The 24518-nt window shown below is 43.4% G+C and overlaps 1 protein-coding gene across 4 annotated transcripts in view; it reads right to left on the reverse strand.

Moving 5' to 3' along the window:
* Positions 1-24518, reverse strand: part of smoc2 (SPARC related modular calcium binding 2) — a 76912-nt gene that overhangs the window by 39278 nt on the left and 13116 nt on the right. For 2 of the 4 annotated variants that reach the window (XM_021605735.3, XM_021605723.3), the window contains exons 2-7: positions 16205-16367; positions 11499-11605; positions 7031-7130; positions 6020-6064; positions 1982-2032; positions 1280-1354 (exon numbers count right to left, since the gene is read on the reverse strand). In XM_021605735.3, the coding sequence (XP_021461410.1) occupies positions 1280-1354; positions 1982-2032; positions 6020-6064; positions 7031-7130; positions 11499-11605; positions 16205-16367 (541 nt within the window). Of the gene's footprint in view, positions 1-1279; positions 1355-1981; positions 2066-6019; positions 6065-7030; positions 7131-11498; positions 11606-16204; positions 16368-24518 lie in introns of all 4 variants that reach the window. The other 2 variants (XM_021605727.3, XM_021605716.3) reach the window with 1 other exon arrangement.

Below are 24518 nucleotides of genomic sequence, written 5' to 3' on the forward strand. Positions count from 1 at the left end.
AATGCTACATCTACTGTATCTAAAGCAACTAGCTTTTATGTCTGCACATTTTTCCTTAAACATTCCCAAACACAGTAGTAGGGACATACTTTGGCTCCACCGAAGAAAGATATCTCTCCAAGAGTCCCACCAGAAATCAATCAGATCACTCCCTGTAGCAGAATTTTCCCTATGCCACACAGCTCTTCAGCAAAGCTTAAAAGCATTAAACTTCTATGCCAACACATTTTTTAAAGAGCTCCTGTGGGCCATTGGGGCTTTCAACACTTATTCTTTCTTTCCTCTACTTCTTCATTGTGGCTTCCCTCTGGGCACGGAATCAACAGTAAGATGATGCATATCCCCTTTGTCTTTGTTTGTTTTCATTTTACAAGAGCTTTAGCCACACAAAAGACCCTAAATACCTCCTTTGCTCTCTTAACTCTCTCTTCCTCTCTCTCTCTTTACTATTTTTCTCTCTGTGTGTCTCTCTTTTGATAATTTTTTAATAGATAGAAATCCAATACCCCACAAGGAGCACATGGGAGTTCATTGGGTAATCAAAACCATCAACACTGCGTTTGCAACGTTTTCATTGGTCGAAAATCAAGACTGAGTGATTCACACACACACACATGCATGCACATGCGCATACACACACACACGTATCATGACATAGACACCAAAAATAACATTGTTTCATACAGCAAGCAGTAATTTTCCCTAAATGAGTAGATGGGAATAAATAAAATGCAATTTTTCACCTTTATTTAACCTGGTAGGCTAGTTGAGAACAAGTTCTCATTTGCAATTGCGACCTGGCCAAGATAAAGCAAAGCAGTGTGACACAGAAAACAACACATAGTTACACATGGAGTAAACAATAAACAAGCCAATAACACAATAAACAAATCAATGACACAGTAGAAAAAAGAAAGTCTATATACAATGCGTGTTAGAGGATAGATTGAGCCAGGGGAATGGAGAGGATACTGCAATGTGCTGACAATTACAGGCACATGGCATAAAGAAAAAAGACAGGGACAGAGCTCTAAACCATCATCAATTGTGAATGCAGCATACTCATCCCATATACTAATATCATATAGATTGGTGTATCCCATTCAATACTCTCATAAAATACTTAATCATAATGAAAGTCTTTCTTCTACTAAGATATTCTCACAAAACTCTATTGCTATTTTTAAAATAAACTAAAGAGCAAGAGCTTCATCAATTCAGTTCACAATGCAATCTAAAAAACAATCATTGGATAGGTAGAAATGCCTCTTGAACTCACATTGTGTTCTGGTCCTGTTGTTCTGCCGGCTGCGGACCTGCTCTGTCCAGAGGGTGGGGTACTGAGAAATTATGTCTGAAAGAAGATTACAGAATTCAATCAAACACACATTATCCATCACGAGTAAAACATTTTTTTTACCTTTATTTAACTAGGCAAGTCAGTTATGAACCAATTCTTATTTTCAATGACAGCAGAACAACAGATTTTTACCTTGTAAGCTCAGGGAATTGATCTTGCAACCTTTCAATTACTAGTCCAACACTCTGACCACTACGCAACCTGCTGCGCCCAGTTCAGAAACTATCTTGACCCTTTTCGAAACCTGAAGAAATGTCCTTTCTTGTATTGTTGAGGTGAAAACAAGGTTACTAATTTATTTATTTTATCAAATCAAATTTGATTGGTTAGCAGATGTTAATGCGAGTGTAGCGAAATGCTTGTGCTTGTAGTTCCGACAGTGCAGTAATATCTAACAAGTAATCTAACAATTCCCCAACAACTACCTAGGCAAGGTGCTGTAGATGGTATAAAATACAGTATATACATGTGATATGAGTAATGTAAGATACGTACAGTATTAAAGTGGAATTATTTAAAGTGCCCAACCAATTCAGATTTGTTATTACTTGAAGGTGAGTAAGGAAGGACGCATTTCTGAACTAATCGAATAGGGCCCAAAAAGGAAGAAGAAGAGCTCACCTTCCTCGTCTGTCGGGGAATTCGGCTCCCCCACTAGGCCAGCTGACTCATCTGTGTTTAGAATGGAAAAGATTTGCAAGGAAACTACAATTGAGAGTGTACGCTAGATTTTTACAACACTAAATCAACCATTACAGATTTGCACATTGCCCGGCCAAGAGAGGTAGAGAGAGAGAGAGAGGCTAGAGGATTGAAAGAGTGAGAGGGGTGATAGAGGAGAAGAGATGCACTCAAGGTGTCAGTGGATGTACAGTACATATAGTGGTCATAGTTGGACATCAAGATTGCAGAGCTTCAATAATACTCATCATCATTAAAAAATGTTAGTGGCTATTCAAAGACACATAATACCCATATCTAACTTCAGACACCCACACCATCCCCTTTGATCAATGGAAAATGTAAGGGAAAGTTACAGATGTATACAGTACATCTCAAGCTAGGATGCAGCCCTACATACTGTACACTTATTGAGGACCTAACCCAAAGTTAATGAGAAGGGATGTGAACGTTGCTAAAGGCTGACACTACTCTGTGGTATACACTTCTCCATCCCTCTGTGGATCTGCATGTGGGGAATGCATGAGTTTGTGTGCGTGCATACGTTCATGTGCGTACGTGCATGTGTGTACCGCCAACTGAAGAACAGGAGAAAGGAGAGGAGAAGGCGTGCAAGGCCCAACCAGAGAAATATGCAACATCCAGGCGCACACATGTTCCAGATGAATCAATTAACAAGAGGGTTAGGGTTGGGCTTGGTGTTCATTTAGGCTCTGTTTGTTTGTTTGATTTTGAGTGGGGTGGAAGGGAGGTGGGAAGGGAGGACTGGGAAAGGGGGCTAGATGGGTTCTGGCTCGTTAGTGTAAAGCGCAGGTGTGGGTAACCTCACAGCAGGTCACAGAGGAGGGCTCAACCACTGTGGGGACTGACTGGGGACACAGGCTTATGGGAACTAGAGAGATTGAAGTATGTTCCATCGTATGTTCATTCATAAAGCTTTTGGGATTGAATTCACTTGAACCCTGTCAGCCTTCAGTTACAAATTAATTCAGAAATGCACAGGAAGTCATAGCACTACACAGGAAATGAGATTCTAAAAAGGAAGTCATATTTATGACTTGGATTTAACATAAACCTCTAATAAACATTATTTTGTAAGGTTTTTATGGCTGTAATTCCTTTTTTCATGTGCATTAGGAAAATCACATGCCTTTTGTTGTTACACAGCATTAGTTACTGTCAGTCTTCAGTGACCAATTTTTTCAGAATGTGTATGAAATATGTATGAATGCAGTCAAAAACTAGATTTGCTGTGTTTTATACTGAACAAAAATATAAACGCAACATGTAAAGTGCTTCATGAGCTGAAATAAAAGATCCTTGTAATTTTCCATATGCCCAAAAGGTGTATTTCTCTCACATTGTGCACAAATGTGTTTACATCCCTGTTAGTGAGCATTTCTCCTTTGCCAAGATAATCCATCCACCTGACAGGTGTGGGATATCAAGAAGCTGATTAAACAGAGTGATCATTACACAGGTGCACCTCGTGCAGGGGACAAGAAAAAGACACTCTAAAATGTGCAATTTTGTCACAAAACACAATGCCACGGATGTCTCAAGTTTGGAGGCAGAGTGCAATTGGCATGCTGACTGCAAGAATGTCCACCAAAGCTGTTGCCAGATGATTTAATATTAATTTCTCTACCATAAGCCACCTCCATTGTCATTTTAGAGAATTTGGCAGTATATCCAACTGGCCTCACAACCACAGACCACGTGTCAGGTGGTCGGTTTGCTGATGTCAATGTTGTGAACAGAGTGCCCCATGGTGGTGGTGGCTTTATGGTATGAGTAGGCATAAGCTACGGACAATGAACACAATTGCATTTTTTCAATTGCAATTTGAATGCACAGAGATAACATGATGAGATCCTGAGGGCCGTTGTCGTGCCATTCATCATATCACCTCATGTTTCAGCATGATAATTCACAACCCCAGGATCTGTACACAATTCCTGGAAGCTGAAAATCTCCCAGGAACAAATCTCTCACCAGACATGTCACCCATTGAGCATGTTTGGGATGCTCTGGATCGACGTGTATGACAGCGTGTTCTAGTTCCCGACAATATCCAGTAACATCGCACAGCCATTGAAGAGGAGTGGGACAACATTCCACAGGCCACAGTCAACAGCCTGATCAACACTGTGCGAAGGAGATGTGTTGTGCTGCATGATACAAATGGTGGTCACACCAGATACTGACTGGTTTTCTAATCCATGCCCCTACCTTTTATTAAAAGGTATATGTGACCAACATAGGGCCTAATTTATTTATTTCAATTGACTGATTTCCTTATTTGAACTGTAACTTAGTAAAATCTTAGAAATTGTTGCATTTTGCATTTATATTTTTGTTCAGTCTAGTTAATAGACCAATAAGAAAAAGAGATCCAAACCTCTCTGCAAATAGCTCGTTTTCCCCTCCCCAACGCCAGACAGTCCTAGCTAAGTTCTTGCTTGAGATATCGCTCTTTGTTAATAAGCTATTTCTGTTTCTTTTTACCTTTTTAATCTAAAACAATCACAGTGAGGTACTTAATTGTTACCCAGATGTTATTTGAGATAAAAAAAAAAAAAACAGCTGCATTGGACCTTTAAATTAAGTCCGCAAGTCCATTGATAAATGTGGACGGTGTTAATTATGGAAGATATCTGGTTCCAACTTTGATGTTTGTTTCTAATAACAGACAGTTGATGAGGCCGTCTAAGGAGGCGTAGATATCGATGGATCTCTTGCCGAATCAAAATATTGACGCAATCAAAGCTATTTTCAGTGTCGGGATACCACAAATCTATGGTTTATTCTGGTTTCAACCATCCTGTTTATCCAACCAAATCAAGCTGAACTATACTCTCTGTGTGCACCCTAAATGGGACCCTATTCCTTATGTAGTGCACTACTTTGACCAAAAGTAGTGCACTACATAGAGAAAATGGTACCATTTAGGATGCACTCTCTTTCTCTGGCCTCTGCATTTGCATTTTCTCTGACTCTAATAACAGCTGACCTACAGTATGGGTAATGACTTGGCTGGGCTCAAACAACATACATGCTCTAGGTTTAAGCTGTTAACTGAAAAGAGGTGCAGACATAAATGTCACACAGCAAAGAATATCACGACACCGCGTTCTGGAATCAATCGGAAACCTCCCCCCAATTAACAACATCCTTCACAGGATTCACAGGATTTCAAATCAGCATGCCCTTAAAATGAAACTCAGTTGTGAGGTAGAGAGAGAGAGAGAATCAGAGGATAAAGGAGGTAAAATGTTAGGGAGGACTGAGAAGATTCTTGTATCTGTTGTTTCTGAGGACACTGCTGCTGAAAGGAAATACAATTATTTGTGTTGGTGAGTTAAGTTGGTGAGTTCTGCCACTCTGAGGGCTCTTCAATATCTCTGTCTGGTTTCTGGTAAAGACAAGCAAAAAGGCAATGGGGTCTGATGCCCTTTTCACAATATTGTGCCGACCCCGAATCAAAGTTTAAAGGCTTGATATTTCTTTCCACATTGTCTTTTTCATTATGGTTCCAGCAACTATGGTGGAGGCGTAACCAGCCCAGCTCAGTACAGTTTGATTTGGCTTGACCTGGTTTGGCTCAGTAGTGTGAAAATCCCTTTAGTCTAGCTGTTGGGAGTAAACTTTATACAAGCCAAACACAGCCTCTCTTCTCTGGCCTAGTTACTGTGTAACAAGCTGTCTTTTATTCCAGCCCTGAGGCTGCTCTCTCGCACTCTTTCAATTGTCAAAATATTGGAAAGGCAAGCTATAACAGGTGACCATCCTGTATGATGTACATATATTACAGATTCAAATACACACAGGTGCATGCACACAAGCACACACATGCACTCACTCACACACTCCCTTAGGTACGGATGAATGCACACCCACTATAGACACACATAAAATATACCAAAAACAACAGTTTGATCATGTTATTGTCAAGGTACTAATGTACTAAGTACTTACCTGCTTTTCCGGGTTCTCTTGTGCTAGCTCTCTCATGTTTTGACCCTGAAAATGGAAAGCAGTTAGCTTTTCTTATTGGACAAGTCCAGGTAGTCACTCTCTGTTTCAGTCCGTTTTCTTCATTTGGTGCCTAATGAACATGACCCAAGAGTCCTAGTACATCAACCAGTGGCTCCTATATCCACCATGCTTTCAATCATTGGCTTCATACTGTGACACCAACATGGACTGCAAACCCACACCCTGAGATCTCTGTAGTTGCCTCACAACTGAAATCACACTGACTTCCAATTGAGCTCCAAAGAGGGAAAATATAGGGACATGTGGCATTGGTTATTTGATTGTTTGGCAGACTCTTTTATCCAGGAACGCTCACATTCCATACAGTTTAACTTTGTTGCTCAACTCCACTACAGGATTTTCTGCTGGGCCTATTTACACCATGTAGCCCATGAATTGAGCAACATCCTCGGACTCCTAGGTTGCGCCCTAAATGGCACATTATTCCCATTATGCTGAATAGCCCTTATGGACCCTGGTCAAAATAACTGTGCTCCATAGGGAATAGAGTGACATTTGGGATGCACACCTAACCCTCAAAGCCCAAGGTCTGCTGGATCCTGACTTTCCCATAGGGAAGGGCATACATGGTGGTCCACACAAATATGTCTCATAATCAAAAGAATGTCAAGTTGTTTCCCTACGTAAGTGGATTGAGCAAGCATTGTCACTCAGCTACATGCTGCTAAAGCTAAATTACAATACACATCATTACTGTAATATTTGGATGTGGTTCTCCACTGTCAGCAACTGATCAATCAACAACAACATTGCGACAACATTGTAACCAAAAAGTGCCCGAAAATTAACACATTAACACATACACAATTGTGCAAGTAAACACGTACACAGACATGCACACACACAGAATATACAGCTACTGTAACAACTAGATGGTTTCTAACAAAAAAAAATATTAAAAAGGACCCAGGTTGGGAGGAGTGTACCTACCTTGGCATCGGGGCTTCTTATTGGCCACGGCTGAGCCACTGATAGGACGGCCATTGGGTGTGACACACCAACAGTAGCCTGTGTAACTATGACACTGCACCTGTAACCAAAACAGCATGGCATAAGAGCTCAGCACAGGATAACATGTCACATAGACAAGATAACGCTGAAGGAAAAACTCCTTCACTAGAGACATTGGAGTATTTTAAAGTATAGTTATTTAAAGGGATACTTTGGGATTTTGGCAATGAGGCCCTTTATCTACTTCCCCAGTCAGTTGAACTTGTGAATAACATTTTTATGTCTCTACTTGCAGTTTGAAGGAAGTTGCTAACTAGTTAGCACAATTGCTAACTAATTTTAGTGCAGTGACTCGAAGTCTATGGTTATCTCATTGCGCCTTGCAGCATTTTCGCCTTGCAGCATAACATAAACCATTCCGTACAAATGTGAGCTACCGCGACATTCAAACGAGGCCGCAAAGAAAACTAATGGGACTGTAGCGACTGTGTTGACTTCAAAATCTGGGGTATGAACTATGTTTCTATTTAAGTGTTGATCGACATGGTAATGACTCTATAGTATTGGAGAAAAGTTGAAAAAACTGACCCTCCGTTACATCGTGCCGTTTCGTACAGCACGCATAAAGCTACTATTTCTGTCTTACAATCTCTCTCCACCAGGTGTAGCACTTCTCTCATCGTTTAAAAAAAAGAAATGGACAGTGACGGGGGCAAGGGGGGATACCTAGTCATATTTTGCGTCAGCACTGCCAGCGATCACGACTCGGTTTACTTCTGAAGATCACTTTAGCAACGTCCTAAAAACCTAATTCAAATTCAACACAAACCTTCAAATAGGTATGTAATCACACATTATATAAACTCTTTATAGTGTTGTATTTACATTTTAGAGGCGATAAGGTGATAAATTAGACAGATTGAGTGAAAAAAAGCAATTTTCCCTCACAACATCTCTCCTTCTCACTATTAGTTTCGCTTCCCCACCCTCCATTTTTAAAAAGACCCGACGGGGCTCATTGCCGTCTTGAATTATGCAGAAACGGGCAGCATTTAGGTCATGTCATTTATTTTGTTGGAAAGGGGAGAAAGTGTGCTTTACAATGGTATTGACATTACAGTTGATCTGGAAGTATTACGTTTTTGGGGCGCTAAAATACGGTCAATTGTACGGACCAAGGCGATGTACAAAAGTGAGTGAATTTACGTTAAATGTATACAAAGAAGATCTCCGCTAAACATAGAATCACATGGCTTACCAATCTCTCTGTGACCACTGATAACTTCATAGGGGTATCCTACGAAGCAATCTAGATCTACTTAGGGTTTTCTAAAGCTGATCAGCTTCAGTTAACTTCACATTCCAGCTCCGGCTTCATCCATACTACAACTGTGGATATTGCTCGTATAGTTACAAGCCTCTAGCAGGCTTGTAACTATGCATGCATGTCGCACATGCACGCCAAACTCTTCATTGAGACAATGATGAAAAATCAATCCATGGGCAAGTTATTTCATTGGTGCTCAACTATTGGTTCAGGCATTTCATTCAGGGTAAGTGGAGTTAACTGTGAGTTAGCCTGCCCCGCAGCAGGTTAGTCCTGAAGGGTTGTAGAAATGTACCTGGCTAAAAGGTGATACATTTTCGTATGACCGTTTATTGATACAAGCAAGCGATGTATAGAAAGAGGATTCAAGTGAAAACTGAGATGACTGCATTAAAATATAAACAGTAGGAAATAATATTGAAATACATTTCATGTTCAATCAATTGAGTTCCAGTGCTTGTAGGCTACTGTCTGTAAATTCATGATGTGTATCTTAACAGGTGCACAATAATGTGCCAAATCGGTGATTGAGTATTTTTATTGGGTATGCGTTAGAATAAGCCGCCTCAATATTTGCACCCGTAGGTGGTAATATCTCTCTAGGAGCTTATCCATCGTCAGTATTGTGAAATAATTATAATGTTAAGGTAAGATTTTAATGGATTTTAACTGACTTTCTTTTGATCCTATCGGTAACGACACATGCTCCATTTAACAGCCGTTCTCTCTGCATGGTGTTTTGGGAAACGCATGTTACATTGTCAGCCATTGTAGGGAAGGTGCATCGTTAAAACACTTGCAAGCCTAAGTTCCATCGCTATCAGGAAACCGGGCCCAGGTTCGTATATTTTGAATTGATTCATTCATTCGTCATTCAAATACTTCCATATTTAAGTGCTTTCTATCAGTATCACCTCGTGTAGTTAATTGTTTCAATTGTGTTTTAAATGAGCAGATTGGGTAGTTTTGCATGGCAGGTCACATTCCAGGTGTACCCAATTAGATAATTGCTCAAACCAGAGTATATTACAGGTATATTCAGTATGTTCTGAAAAGTGGGGTTCTTTTTTTTTTTACCGGCAATCTGGTTTGTTTTAGCTTGCTCAAACACTTTAAAAAAAGTTTTATTCTCAGTTTATTTTGAGGGGATGGCAAGCCTTGTCACGTATGGAGGCAGTGGTTGGATATTTACCCCTAGAGGTTTTGGGGGCTTTTTTGTAGAAGGCTTTAAACTGAGATGTTTTTGCAAGAGCAAGCAATGTCAAGGCCATCGTCTACCAGCACCAAGCCATAATTCAACAGGATGTGGGCGGGTGGCAACTGGTGTGTATCCTCTGGAGGACCAGCATGGAAGACCCGTGAGAACGGGAAGCGGTTCTGCTCCTGCTGAGGAGTACAGCCGTTACATTTTACATTTCAGTCATTCAGCAGACTCTCTTATCCAGAGCGAATTACAGGCGCAATTAGGGTTTAGTGCCTTGCTCAAGGGCATATCGACAGATTTTTCACCTAGTTGGCTTGGAGATTCAAACCAGTGAACTTTTGATTACTGGCCCACCACTCTTAAGGGCTACCTGCTGCCCTTAGTGCCTAGGCTGCAGTGTTCTTGGAGTGCGGTGGAGGCACTCCCGCAGTTGCCGATATACCAAAAGGGGAACTACAAGAGGACTCAGATAAAGTCAGGGGGCTGTCCTCTTGAGGCTAAATGGGGAACTGCAAAGAGATGTGTTTATTGGCTGTGTACTGGATGATTTCAAGGCCTTCAAAACTTAACTGTATTGGCAGCAGACTCCCTAGCTACATAGGCAGCCTGATAATTTGTCCAATTTTCTGATCTGATGGGTCGAAAGACCAATTAATGGCAACATATCAGCATTGGGCTGCCTGTGTACAGATTTAATTTGTGTTACTTTTCATTACAGCAATACTCTTTAAGATGCTCTTAAAACAAAACATTTCAGAAGTGAAGGAAAGGCTCCGGTACTAGAGCCCCTGTACTCTTAAAGTATGCAAGTTATTTAAGAGCAAGTGTGTTTGTTTTGTATTGATTCATTCAAATCCTTCCATATTTAGAACGGCTGAACAATAAAAGAAACGACTAGATAAATTAACTGTGGCATCGGTAGTAGTCATAAACATTGACTAACAACTGTAAGTGGTGGGATAAATTTGGTCACTAAATATTTTCCAAAACAAAGATTTTGTGAAAATTACGTTGCTGATTTCCTGGGATATTTGAGGGTTGGGTTTGGAATTCAATCATGCCCGCTAACTCAGGACAGCTGCCTTGCAGCACAAATGATAGGAGCATGCTGCACACTACCAATTGTAGCAGCAGAATCAACCAACAGCCTGTCAATTTCTTTACAGACAGCAGAACTACCAAATTGAGTAATTAGCGCACATAGCCTGGGGACTTGTTTGATTGACATGAGACAACTTTCAATAAGTATCACCTCATGCAGTTAATTGTTTGGTGAATTGTTTCAACTGTGTGTTAATTGAGATTGGTTAAGATTTGCATGGCAGGTCACACTCCAAGTGTACCTAAATAGTTAATTGCTCAACCCGAAGTGTAAAACAGGTATGTTCTTGAAACATGTGAGGTTGTTTTTAGAATCTTTGAACTGCTAATCCGTTTTGTTTTATATTGCTTTTTTCACAATAACTCAAGTTTTATTCTTAATTAATTTCTTAAGCCTTTAAGTGCACAAGGTGACTGACGGCTTGTCAAAAATACCAAATAATTCAAATCCAATCTACATTATCAGTGTTTCCCAAACCTGTCCTCGAGTGTCCCCAGTGATTCTACATATTTGATAAACTAACACACCTGATTAAGTTCTGGAATTTATAACCTAGCAGGTAAGCATGCTTTACCAGTAAGCAAAAGGTTGCTGGTTCAAATCCCTGAGCCGACTAGGTGGAAAAATATGTTGATGTTCCCTTGAGCAATGCACTAAACCCAAATTGCTCATGTAAGTCACTTTGGAAAAGAGTGTCTGCTAAATGACTAAAAAGTGAATGTTAAAATATATAAAACACTTGAAATGGCTGGGGGTACTCGAGGAGAGGATTGAGAAATGCTGATCTAGCTCCTATAATTGCACTCTATCTTACCTCACTGTATGTTCCGTCTGGGTTGCAGACAGGTACAAACACCTGAGGGAAGAGCTTCTTGGCCTGCTGTTCCGTGTACTTCTTCTCTGCCACACATCTGGATGTATCTGCAGCACAGACATCATAATCATCACACGTCCAATAATCCAACCAATCATATACTAAACTAAATAATAATCCAACTTATCATATAATAAACTAAATAATAATCCAACCAATCATATAATAAACAATATAATATCTCAACCAATCATATGTCTATAAAACACTGTTTATAAAAACAACTAGGCTGGAATTCAATCCAATCCATGCTTGACATAAGGTAAGGTAATTGACTTAAGGTAATTTCCGATTGAGCCCACATTTGCAGCGCTTACCATGAATGTGATACACACGAACATCGGGGAAAATGCCTTTAAAAGCATCATTGTTTGCTGTTCAGTGCACTGCGCTATGAATTGAATTGCAGCCCTACTGTCTGGGCAACAGATACCATAACAATCATTGCATGTCCAGCAAGAGCGGACACACTCAACCTCAACAAGAATCCAACTAGTCATATCTACATTTAGGCTTCAAATACTCTGTTAAAATCCACTAGTTGAAAAACTTGTGAGTTTTATGACATTCACTAAAAAGCCAAGACAATAAATATGGTTAAAAGACAGAGGGAGACGTTGAATCACATATTCATATTATGAAGAGAGGAAAGAGAAAGAAAGACTAAGACAGAGGGGAAATAATTAAATCTGTTTCGGAAGTGGCAGATTCTTGTGTGGCTGGGAATCGAACCAACATTGCCATCTATTAGTAGCAGACAGGCCTCTGCACCAGCCAGTCCAATGGCCAAGTGGTAAAGCCATTACGGGGCTGGACAGATCACTTTCCCTCTTTCTCCTGGAGTACATTCCAGTCTTGGCCTAGCTCAGAAAAGGGCTGATGCACGGGAAAAAAAATTCTGGAAGGTCGGAACGTTGGGATGTCCACCTCTTCCTTTCTCTCTAAACCCCACTCCATCTCTTCACACTCTAAACCCCACAGCATCCTCTCTCTCTCTCTCTCTCTCTCTCTCTTATCTCTCTCTCTCTCTCTCTCTATCTCTCTATCTCTCTCAACCCCATTCTCTAGACCCCACTCCATCTCTCTCATTCTCTTTCCCTCCCTCTCTTTAAACCCCACTCCAAAACAGTTTAGATTCTGGTCACTTCTTTTTTCTCTCCTGGCCTTTAAGGGTTCTTGGATGTAAAAATGGGTCCTATTTTTCTTCTCTTATGGTAATGGCCTCAGATCAGATTGCCCTGTCAGGAGCTATAGTGGATGGTGTGTTGATGCCACAGCTGACTATTACTATGTGTGACACATTACCCATAATGCAAACCTTGCTGGCTGGTTCGAATCAAGTGAAAACAATGACGCATGCTAAAACGTTTAAAAGTTGTCTCCAGTCTGGTGAGGAGGCTCTTTGTCGCTGGCTCTTTGTTGCTCGTCCATTAGAGGGAGGAGAGAAAGCGTGCTGGTTTATTTCAGCCTGAGTGTTTGTGTGTGTGTGTGCGCACCACTGTCACAGGCGTGGAAGAGGGGGCAAGGCAAGACAATGTTCCGGAGGGAGGGAAACAGGGACTTAAAGTTAGCTTCAGTGGAAAAAACCCAAACCTCTCGTCCTTCACTAGGGGGCTCCAACCAAATACCCGACGACTGGAAAAAATGACAGGACAGTTGAATCATCTGAGCTCTGCTTTGTGATAGAAAACAAATGTGGTGCCAGTCTCGCCTTACCCGCCATCCAAAATGCACAAACACAACTCTGTGCTTCCAATGCCGCCTAGTCTCTGCTGACCTCTGGGTTATTTCTGGTCCCGACTGGCCTGGGATTCAGTCTGGAAAAGTCACTTTGTGTGTCTTGCCCCAAGGAATGGATGGGGTTTTAGACTCCCCAGCATCTATGTTATTTTCTCATACAATAGGACTTTCATGGACCCTTGTCCCTTTCAGCCCTCCTAGCTGGAATCCTCCATTCTCTCTCCTGCCTTTCTTTGTTGGCCACATCCAGATGTCCCGCTCAAAGCAGTTGCCGTGGCAACCCAGCACAAGCATAAATGCGAAAAATTGTTACGTATTTTCTTTTTTTGCAGCAGGGCAGATTGGCCATCTGGCAATTCTGACAAATGCCAGATGGGCTGGACAATTATTTTTGGGGGTGGGTTTGTTGGAATTGACACCCCTAAAATATATTTTTTTATATTACATTTTTTTTTTTTAAATTCACATAAGCCTGTGATTTTTTTTTTTTTATTAAAATTTTTGCACAATTTCTTTGTTATACTAATCTATAATGAGCCTTTGGCTGCTTAGTGGGCAACGGCCGGTTCGGTTCTCTGACTGAGCTGAGGTCACGCAAACTCACATTCAAAGTCAAACGCGGCATCAGCAAAGAGATCTGCTCGGACTCTGTCATCAATTAGACAGCCAAGATCACGGATCATAAAACATTTTGAAAAGGTACCTACCTATAAATGCAGAAAGAGCACATTATACATTGTCAACTCACTCAAAACGTCCTGTTTTTTTGGGCGGCTAAAACCATGAATTGGTCAAACAGTAAAGTGCATTATCTTCATAATTTCTGTAATGAAAGTGCCAATTAGACTATAGTTGCTATATTTTACTGTCAAAATAGGACTCCAGAATTTCAAGATTTATTTTGTGTTCAATAGAGATGAATTGCCGCTGTGCTTGTTTCACTGGAGCCTGCTGCTGTGATGAGGGAGCCACTCTCTCGCTCCATGAGCTCGAGTGAAAAATTTGTTCTGGTCGTATAACATTTCAAAATGCAATTGCAGGAAAAACACAGCTTTGGATGCTTTGTCCCTGTCAGAGAGGAGGGTCTCCGCTTTCTGTAGGAATCATTTACATTTCTCAACTCTCAATATTCCACTCAATAGAATCTATTTTACAACCAAGATACATGATATGGCTTTGAGATTTGGAGTGCCGCACGGTCATAGGCATATATAGGTCTCATGGGTAATAGCCTACAGCTGTGTGTTTTTTTTTAGGACATTACATTTACTGGTGGATCATGAATTTTGCAATTCATGTGATATGTTACAAATCCAATCTGTGCAATATGTTATGAATTTGTTGTGCTTAAGATCCCAGAGTGCATATTTAACGTTGTTTGAGCTTTCACTTCCTCAGGTGTTGAACCCCAAATGTTAATATCCTGATATTAGTGTCATAAAGATGTACGTAATTCATCTCTATTGAACACAAAATAAATCTTGAAATTCTGGAGTCCTATTTTGACAGTAAAATATAGCAACTATAGTCTAATTGTCAACCCAAAATTAATGACAATCACCTTATTAGGTTGCACATCAAAATAAATTGAATCATGCATTCCTGCTTGGACGTGTTAGATTGAACAACTTATGTCTTGAATACATTAGTAGTCCATTTATTACACTTCCAAATAAAGCACTATTAATTATTTTATAAGATGATTACTCATGACTTGAGTCCGACAAAATCATGGGGCTGGTGCCACCAACTGTAGAAGATAGTGGCACCAGTAACACCAGGGGAAAATATTAGTCTGGAGCCCTGTAATAGTGATTAAAGATTAAGGTAGGTGTTGATTCAGGGGAACAGATAACAGCGCACTAATTTGCAATATAGCCTAAGTCGTTAGCTTGGCATTTATAACGTATACAGCTTAAGCAGACATTCAAAAAGAGGCACAATGTGACAGGATAGAAGATGCCAAGATAGATAGAGAGCACGACAGCGAGGCAAACAGGTAATAAGTGTGGGCAGGTGTGGATAATATGTCAGGGCCGGCTTTTTGTCCAAGTCCGCCCCTGCCCGCAATCCTCCCCTGTTACTTTCTAGTGAGTGCAGCAGAGGAGTAGGAGGTGCAGAATTGGGGGTGCTAGGATTCTATGGGGTCTTCTGACCACCACTCGCACAATGAGTGGGTCTGTGAGCTTGTTGGGTTCTGATTGCATTACGCTTTTCATCTCAAATCTGCCATCGGTCCCATATATGTCTATGCTAGCATGCATATATAATCTATATAATGAAAATGACCCCATTAACTCTTGTCAAGGCATTTCATTCAGACACCAGGCACATCATTTATTCTGTTCCATCAGACGGAGGATAAAAAAATCTGTTTCTAATCGATGGGGATGCTTCACCCATAGTTTGACACTGTGATTGGATAGAAAGGAAAGGAAATAATGTAAAAAGAAACATAAAGCAAAGGGGGAACAATGTTGCAGGATACACACCCTCCAACACATATACACATCTAATACAAATCATTCAAGAACTTCATCAACGCAATAAACTAGAATGTGTTCATTCTTCTACACGTCGACTGTCTACACTTTTACCTGCCAATTATCCTTTCATCATCCCTCAAGTTAGACTTATTATACCACAAAAAAACATAACACTTTTAAAACATTGATGGGGAGTTGGGAACTTGTCCTGTATAATGCATGACTAGTAGCTACACACAAACCTATAAGACCAAACCAGCGGAATTCACTTTACATTATACTCTCTATAGGCCTGCCTGTGTCAACTCCAGTTGTCATCCCAGTGCTCAAAGAATCAATTATGCTGAAATGAAGTTTCTGCTGTGACCCGGGGCTCATTTGCGAGGCTCCGCGGGGCTGAAGCGTGACTCATGGCCTGACCTTTGCATGGCCCTCGGATGACCTCCAGCTGGGGGTCTCGGCACTTGGCACGGAGGAACTCGCAGCGCGATGAGAAGGTCCTGCCGTCCGACGCGCACAGGGGCTTCCTGGGACCACCAGTACACTCCATGTTACACTCCTTATCCTGCTCCACCCGCAGAAACTGAGAGAGAAAGGAAAGAGAGGGAGGGAGAGGCAAGAGGGAGATATGGACAGAAAGGAAGATGAGAGTAAAGAGAAAAGGAGACAGAAAGACAGAGAGCAAGATAGAGTGGAGAAATGGACAGAAATGAGAGAGAAGTGTTAAACATGTTGAAAATCATTACACTGAATAATATCATTGACCTCTCTGAAAAAAACAGTTTAATCTTCTCAAGCAGCAGGTGTGATTTCAAAGGGATGCACAGTATGTAGCCTAAATACACGGTGTAATTGGGGCCTGTGTATAGGCATATGCCTTGCAGAACCATATTGTGAGACTCTTATGCCAACAAGGTACAGCTGTCCATTCATTGCCTAAACCAAATATCGTAATTGAAAGTTCCTTTTTAGCAGTCTTTTCTAGTCGTTACTGGTGGTAAAAAGAAAACAAGCATAACATCCTCTCATTGATATACAACCACACAGACACCCTGATGAAACCGTCTCTATCACAGGACTGAGGAGAAGCTGTCAGTCACAAGGAGTAGCCATGCCTTGTCTTGTTCCGGGGGTGAGGGGGTTGAGGGGGAGGGGAGCTGTATCAGACTTGAGTGACGCTTCCTGCTTGCCTTTTTTTCGTGCCAACACCTGTGCAGGAATTCACCTGAAATCCCTCCAGATTCCCGATGGATGTTTGACTGAAGCATGAAAAGAGAGCAACAAGGATGCAGCCTCCTGGCTGAACGCATCAGATCACCTGTGTCAATGCCACCATTGTGTCTGCCCACCGCAAACTGAAACCCCCTCGCTGGTCCACACAAAGGAGCAGGCAACAGGCTGTGACTGCTACAATGAATGGAAAGACACTGAATGAGAAAGTGGCTAAATAAAATAGAAGTCTTGAGGGTTTTGTGTGGATTGAACGGTGAAAACACACTGTTTTGTGCCCTCTCCTGTCTCCAGAACACACACAGGTGTTGTTTTCATTTCAATCCAATAGTAAATGCCTGTTTGTGGACTTAACTGTCCTCTCCTGACACTTGAATTCTATTGTATCTGAAGTCATGTAAATATTGGACCAATCAAAATAAACACAAACAGTTTTTTGTTTAAGTTGTCATTGTAGGTACGCACACATGCACATGCAGTATACACACTCCTGAACAGCCGTAACCTCCAACACCCACCCACCCACACACACACACCTACAAGTTACCCACAGCAAATAAATCCATTGTTAGCGATGAAATGACAGGGCAGCGGGCCTAGAAAGATGAAAAAGGAAACATCCTCCATATAGGTGGACGGGATGATCACTAATAAAATAAATTAGCTTTGTCTGACATGTAACAAATGAAGAGAGACTTGACGTGCCGAGGGTTTAGGGTTGTTAGCAGATGGGCCTCTAACAGTGCTCAGAAGAGGAGAGCTGGAGGGGCTGCACTGCACCTGGAAGAGCGCTAGCCTGGATCACGGCATCGCCCATGGCCGGGGGAGACAACCCCCTCTGTCATCTCTGATCATAAATCTCCCAGGGAGGAATCAGAAGAGAGAGGCCAGTTGAAACACATTGAGAAAGAGAGAGGAGCCACGAGGGAAGACTTGGATTAAATAAATACAAATATATTTTTTTACAAGCCCCTGTTTTTCTGTCTGTCTTGCTTTTCTTCCCTCGCTGCCTTTAAACTGATGCGTTGTCATTCTTTAAAAAAACATTGATCTGGAAAGCTAAAGGGAGTAGAGGAAATGAGACGGTGGAATAAAATGTTTGCACGTGCTACAGGGGCCCCACGTCTGTTTTCACAAACACACCCTGTGTCTGAGTCACGACTACAGTCTTTGCAGCCTTTCTTTCTTCCCTCCTCCTTCTCCCCTCTCTTACCCACTTGGGATACTATCTTCTGGATTGGGAGGTAAATGATTGTCAGTGAATCTTTTAAGCCCACTTCCTCTGTCTTGGTTTTCTTTTACTGATCTATGCAAAACATCCATGTGAATGTTCATCCAATTTATGAATATCATCTCGAGAAGAAAAGAGGAGGGCTTGTTGCCCATTTCTGAGTGTGTTGGGGGTCTATCCCTAACCCCCCTTCTCTTCCTCCATGTCTCTCATCTCTCAGTTTCTTGGATCGTCTGCACCACTGCTTCTGACTGACAGTCTCCCACAGTCTTGGGTCAGAGAACTCTCTCACCCCCTCCCTCCTTCCTTCCCCCCCTCCTCCCTCACTGTCTTCCCTTCCCATCGTACAGAAACAACATCTCCCATTAGGGCTTTCCCCTGCAGCTGTGACCTCCATGCACCCGGCCGCTCTCTTTCACAGCTCCCCGTCACATAAAGGGCAGGAGGCAAGAAAGACTGGGCAGAAAATGGTTTTCTTCAAGACCACAGCCGTGGCGGGCCAGGATCAGCTCTGACAATGATCAGTCTGTGTTTCCTCCAGACTTCAACCCAGACCCAGCCCACCACAGCAGGCTAGCAGCCCCAGAGCCCCACCACAGCCCAGAGTGCTACTGCTGCTGCCCACCTAGAGAACCAGACCAGATCATCATTTTCCACCACTGCCAGTGGGCCTGACACTCCCCTGACATATCACTCCAACCTCATGGCAACCATCACACACCATAACAGGGCCTGGGCCACAATGTGATGGATTGTCCACTGCATCCCCACTGGGCACAAATGTCAATTCCATGTCTATTCCACGTTGTTTAACTTTTTTTTTTATTATGTGGGAACAGTGTTGATTCAACCAATGTGTGCCCAGTGGGTCTGCTACAGCTAAGTGCATGTCTCTGCCCTCCGCTCTACTGTGACTTACGACTTCTTCATAGAAGGAGAAGAAGAGAATTCATGCAAGACAGACCACTTGTTGTGGCTTGAGTCCTTTTCATGTACCCTTTTGATGTGCCCATTTCTCTCTCTTTCTAGTCTCTGTGTCCTTTTTATGCTATTTTCTTAATCTCTGTTGGAAGAAGCTTTTTGCATCTGCTAAAATAATGCAATAGGAGGTTTGAAGATAACGAGGGGGGATTGAGAAAGGGAGTGGGTGTGAGAGAGAGGATTTTTCTTTTCTAGACCAACCAGCATACAAATCAAATCCTATTACCTCCCCTGGCTATGCAGCTTTTTGGGATTGAATGGAGTGGTCTGGAGGCGAAGCTCCAGCAGAGAGCACATTGTAGCCCAATGAGGGCCTTCTGGGCTGGGGTGCCCCCTCTTCTACTGCCCCGAGAGGCCCCTCACACCACGGCCCCGTACAGTCAATGGGGGCCCCAGCTGAGAGCCGTCACAAACGTGTTAAATCGCCTTGGCGGGGGTTTCCTGCACCACCACTTGGATGCAAAGGAGATCATTAGTTTCCAGAATGGTGGACAGGGAAGAAATTGACAGCTTTTTAACCAGGCTATTAACTCAATCAAAGGCAAAGGCGTTTAATTGCTGTGAAATATGTAAAAAATAAGAAGGGGAAAAAGAAAAGAGAAATCTGTGAAAGGCCGCTGGTAGTTTTTTATGTGAGGTTTTTTTTAAGTAAAGAAATGTTTGCAGGTGCTAAGTTTCGTGAATGACAAGGGGGCAATAGAGGCCATGTGTTAAGTTAAAGCATGATTTTTCTCTTTATAGGTTTGTGCCAGAGGCAGGCATTGTTCTACAAGTTCTTATCCGAACACAATTCTAGACAGGTCTAACACCTTTCACAGTACAATGACAAAAACATAACCTACCCAGGAATAACATAAGTGGCACATTGTTCAGCTGCCTAATAACATCAAGAGGGCATCGACAAATGTTTTAGGCAGAGAACATAACGTTATGACTATAACTATAGTTCTCTGAAGGAGGGAAACGAGGTACAATATACTATGGGGTGTCATACTCTCGCGACTTTGATTGAAGGATCTACAATCCTGCCTGACTAGGCCAATGATATCCGTGCCTTGCTGGAGGCCCTGCCCTCCACAGGTGATAAGCGTGAGGCTAGGATTCATTCTTTAAATGTTTTATACAGCTCTTCAAGGAGCCCAGGAATGGGCGACGCCGGGCCAAACAGGTGTTGTACCTCGTTTCCCTCCTTCAAGTAACAGTAGTTATAGTCATAACATTACGTTCCCTTTCAGTCATTCAACTCGGTACAACATACTATGGGGAAATATAATCATGCCCCAGGCCGACCCCAATGAATACTATAAATGAAACGTTCCTTGGCAGACCACCCACTCCTGACCCAGCCAGATGCGTCAGTCTGGGTATTGCACACAAGGTGCGCTGCTTATTGACTTTCCCCTGTCAAAGCCTTAAGGACACGGTGGGCTACACTGGGAGCAGTGACATCCAAGCAATAAAACCTCACAAAAATGTGTGGTGATACCCAACTCGCCGCAGCACAAATATCTCCTATAGTCAACCCTTTAAACAATGGGCAGTGTTGCTCTTCAGTAACAAAAAGGGGGCGGTGAGATGGGAAATAGCCCAAAGCTAAGGACCTGGGCCCGGTTGCATAAAACATCTTAAGTATTCCCTTAAGGGTTTACCTTGAGGAATAATTTGACCTTACCTAAGGGAATTGTTTAAGGGTGTTGCATAGAGCCCCTCAAACATTTTCCTTAGGTAAGTGGCATACTTAAGTGTTTTTACAGTAGTTTGAAGGCATGCATGGCAGAAAGAGGGTCTGGTTACCATGGATACGGCCTGATTCACTGACTAAACATCTCAAAGAAATCACATTTATCTTAGTAGACAAATTAATTAGAAGATAATAAAACACGTCTCTTTTTAGTTACTTTTTTCTCAACTATTACTTTCTAGCCAGCTAGCTAGCTAATATTAGCCTACCTCAATACAACTTGGATTTGGCTTGGAAACATAACATTTAAAAAGAAGGGAAATAATTAGTAGGAAAACCTTTTGTCATGATTGTGATGTCGCCAGATTGACTTTAGATGCAGTATAACTTTAGCCAGCTAACTAAGATTGAGGGGACCACTGTATTTTAGCTAGCTAACATTAGTATTGCTAGCTATTTTTGACAAATTTTTCTCGTAACAGAAATGGCAACATTTGTCACGACTGCTACCGAAGGTGGCTCCCCTTCCTGTTCGGGTGGCGTGTGACCGCGTTAAGGCCGTGCGTAATTGGCCGACTCCAACCACGGTGAAGGAAGTGCAGCGATTCTTAGGGTTTGCCAATTACTACCGGAGGTTTATCCGGGGTTTTGGCCAGGTAGCGGCCCCCATTACCTCACTGCTGAAGGCAGAGGCTGACAGAGCCTTCAATAGGTTGAAGGCGCTATTCACAGATGCCACCGTGTTGGTGCACCCAGCCCCCTCTTTAGCATTCATAGTGGAGGTGGACGTGTCGGAGGCTGGGGTGGGTGCCATGCTATCACAGCGCTCGGGTACGCCACCGAAACTCCGCCCCTGCGCTTTCTTTTCGAGGAAGCTCGGTCCGGCGGAGCGTAACTATGTGGGGGACCGGGACTTGTTAGCGGTGGTAAAGACCCTGAGGGTGTGGAGAAACTGGCTTGAGGGGGCTAGGCACCCTTTTCTCATCTGGACCGACCACCAGAATCTGGAGTATATCCGGGCAGCTAGGAGACTGAATCTGCGTCAGGCAAGGTGGGCCATGTTCTTCACCCGATTCAGGTTCACCCTGTCTTATAGACCAGGCTCCCTGAACACGAAGGTCGACGCGCTGTCTCGTCTCCATGACATGGAGGATCGGCCCACCGATCCTACTCCCATCCTTCCAGTGGCTGGTGGCACCAGTGGTATGGGAGGTGGACTCGGACATCAAGCGGGCATTACGGGTGGAACCTGCACCTCCTCAGTGTCCGACTGGTCGCAAGTACGTGCCGCTTGGTGTTCGCGATCAACTGATTCGGTGGGCTCACACCCTACCCTCTTCGGGTCATCCTGGTGTGGCGAGGACAGTGCGGGATCTTAGGGGGAAGTATTGGTGGCCCACCTTGTCTAGGGACGTTAGGTTCTGTGTCTCTTCCTGTTCGGTGTTCGCCCAGAGAGGATACTAGGCACCTTCCTAGAGGGAAGTACAGCCCCTCCCCGTTCCACAACGGCCATGGTCTCACTTGTCAGTGGATTTCCTGACCGATCTTCCCCTGTCTCAGGGGAACACTACGGTCCTGGTTGTTGTGGATCGGTTTTCTAAGTCCTGCCGTCTCCTCCCGTTGCCCGGTCTTCCTACAGCCCTACAGACTGCGGAGGCGCTATTTACCCACGTCTTCCGGCACTATGGTGTGATCGAGGTCCCCAGTTGACGTCTCGGGTATGGAGGGCGTTTATGGAGCGTCTGGGGGTCTCGGTCAGCCTGACCTCCGGTTATCACCCCGAGAGTAATGGGCAGGTGGAGAGAGTGAACCAGGAGGTGGATTGGTTTCTGCGGTCATATTGCCAGGACCGGCCAGGGAGTGGTCTAGGTACATCCCATGGGCGGAGTATGCCCAGAACTCACTCCGTCTTCTATGAACCTATCACCATTTCAGTGTGTGTTGGGCTACCAGCCGGTCCTGGCACCATGGCATCCGAGTCAGACCGAGGCTCCTGTGGTGGAGGAGTGGGTGCAGCGCTCCAAGGAGACCTGGAGAGCCGTCCAGGAATCCCTCAAACAAGCCAGTGGATGGCAGAAGAGGAGTGCTGACTGCCACCGCAGTGAGTACCGGGGGACAGGTTCTGGCTCTCGACCTGAAACCTACCCCTCTGCTTGCCCTGCCAGAAGCTGAGCCGCAGTGTGTGGGGCCCTTCAAAGTCCTGAGGAGGATAAACGAGGTGTGTTATAGATTCATGTGTCTCTCCTCAGGCCGGTGGTAGCTGGTCCCCTGCAGGAAGGTGAGGTGCCGGAGGTCCCTCCGCCCCCTCTGGACATCGAGGGGTCCCCGGCGTACAGGATACGTGCCATTCTGGACTTGAGATGCCGAGTGAGGGGCCTGCACGTCTTGGACCCGTCACTGTTGAGGGATTTCCATCGCCTCCACCCGGATCGCTCTGCGCCTCGCCCTCCGGGTCGCCCTCGGGGCCGACATCGGCGCACTGCGGGAGCCGCGCGTCAGGGGGTACTGTCGCGACTCCTACCGTGTGGCTCCCCTTCCTGTTCGGGTGGTGCTCTGCGGTCGTCGTCACCGGCCTACTAGATGGACTGTTTGAGTCCCCGTGTTTGGGGCATTTGGATTTTGTGCGCACTGTGTTTTGTGGGGTGGCTTATTAGTGCATCAAATAGCAGTCCCCTGAACTCTCTGCTTCCTGTGCCTGACTTCGCACCCACTACACCCAGATCGTTACAACATTGCCATCTCTCTAAAGGAAATTTGACGACAACACAATTTGGCAAAGTTTTTTTCTACTAATTATTTGCTTACTTTAGCAATGCCATCGTATTTCCATGCCACTCTAAGTTAGTGTAATTCAGACAAAACAGTCACATTAGCATCCGAGGTGCAACCTTTGTCTCTAGGGCACAAATAAATATTGAATGCAGCTATGGTGGTACTAGCTAACTCATGTCTGACTATAACAGTATACTAACTAGCAGCAACAAACTCAAACTAGCCCAGGGCCATAGCAAAACATGTCACAGTTGGTTGCATAATGTAACGTGTTTATCTAATACAATCTGGAGCCAGTCAGTCTACATCTGTAAAGCATAGAATTAGCTTCCAAATGAGATTACGTTATTTCTCAAGCTATGTTTATAACTGAGGGATGATGACAATTGTTGACCCTGTTTTCCTGTTAGACAAAGTGCACAGTTGGGTGTCAGATGGATCCCCTGGTCAGGAATACATGCCGGGACCTACCAGAAGGAGCAAAGGTGGGTATCATAGCATGTCCTGTAATGTGATTGCCATTGTTTCCAGAGTCTCCCTTGACTCCTACGAAAAGGACATGCCATCATCAGGCCTCTGACAGTGAGCCGAGTTACTACCCCGATGACACAGGCGACTTCATCAACAATGACAGGTGAGGTGTGTTATATAAAGAGTTGTATTCAAAAATACCCGTCTTGATAAAATCGTTGGCCAGTTACCCAGCCAAGCAGATACAACTGTACAGTAATTTTGGTTCTGAAGTATATTAGCAAAAAGCCTTGACCTTTCTTTATAACAAAATGCAATTTACCACTTGGCTGTCTAATATATCACCATGTCACAGTCCCTCCCAGTCA

This window comes from Oncorhynchus mykiss, chromosome 1, assembly GCF_057628025.1.
Source record: "Oncorhynchus mykiss isolate SJ-2025 chromosome 1, ASM5762802v1, whole genome shotgun sequence".
NCBI lineage: Eukaryota > Metazoa > Chordata > Actinopteri > Salmoniformes > Salmonidae > Oncorhynchus > Oncorhynchus mykiss.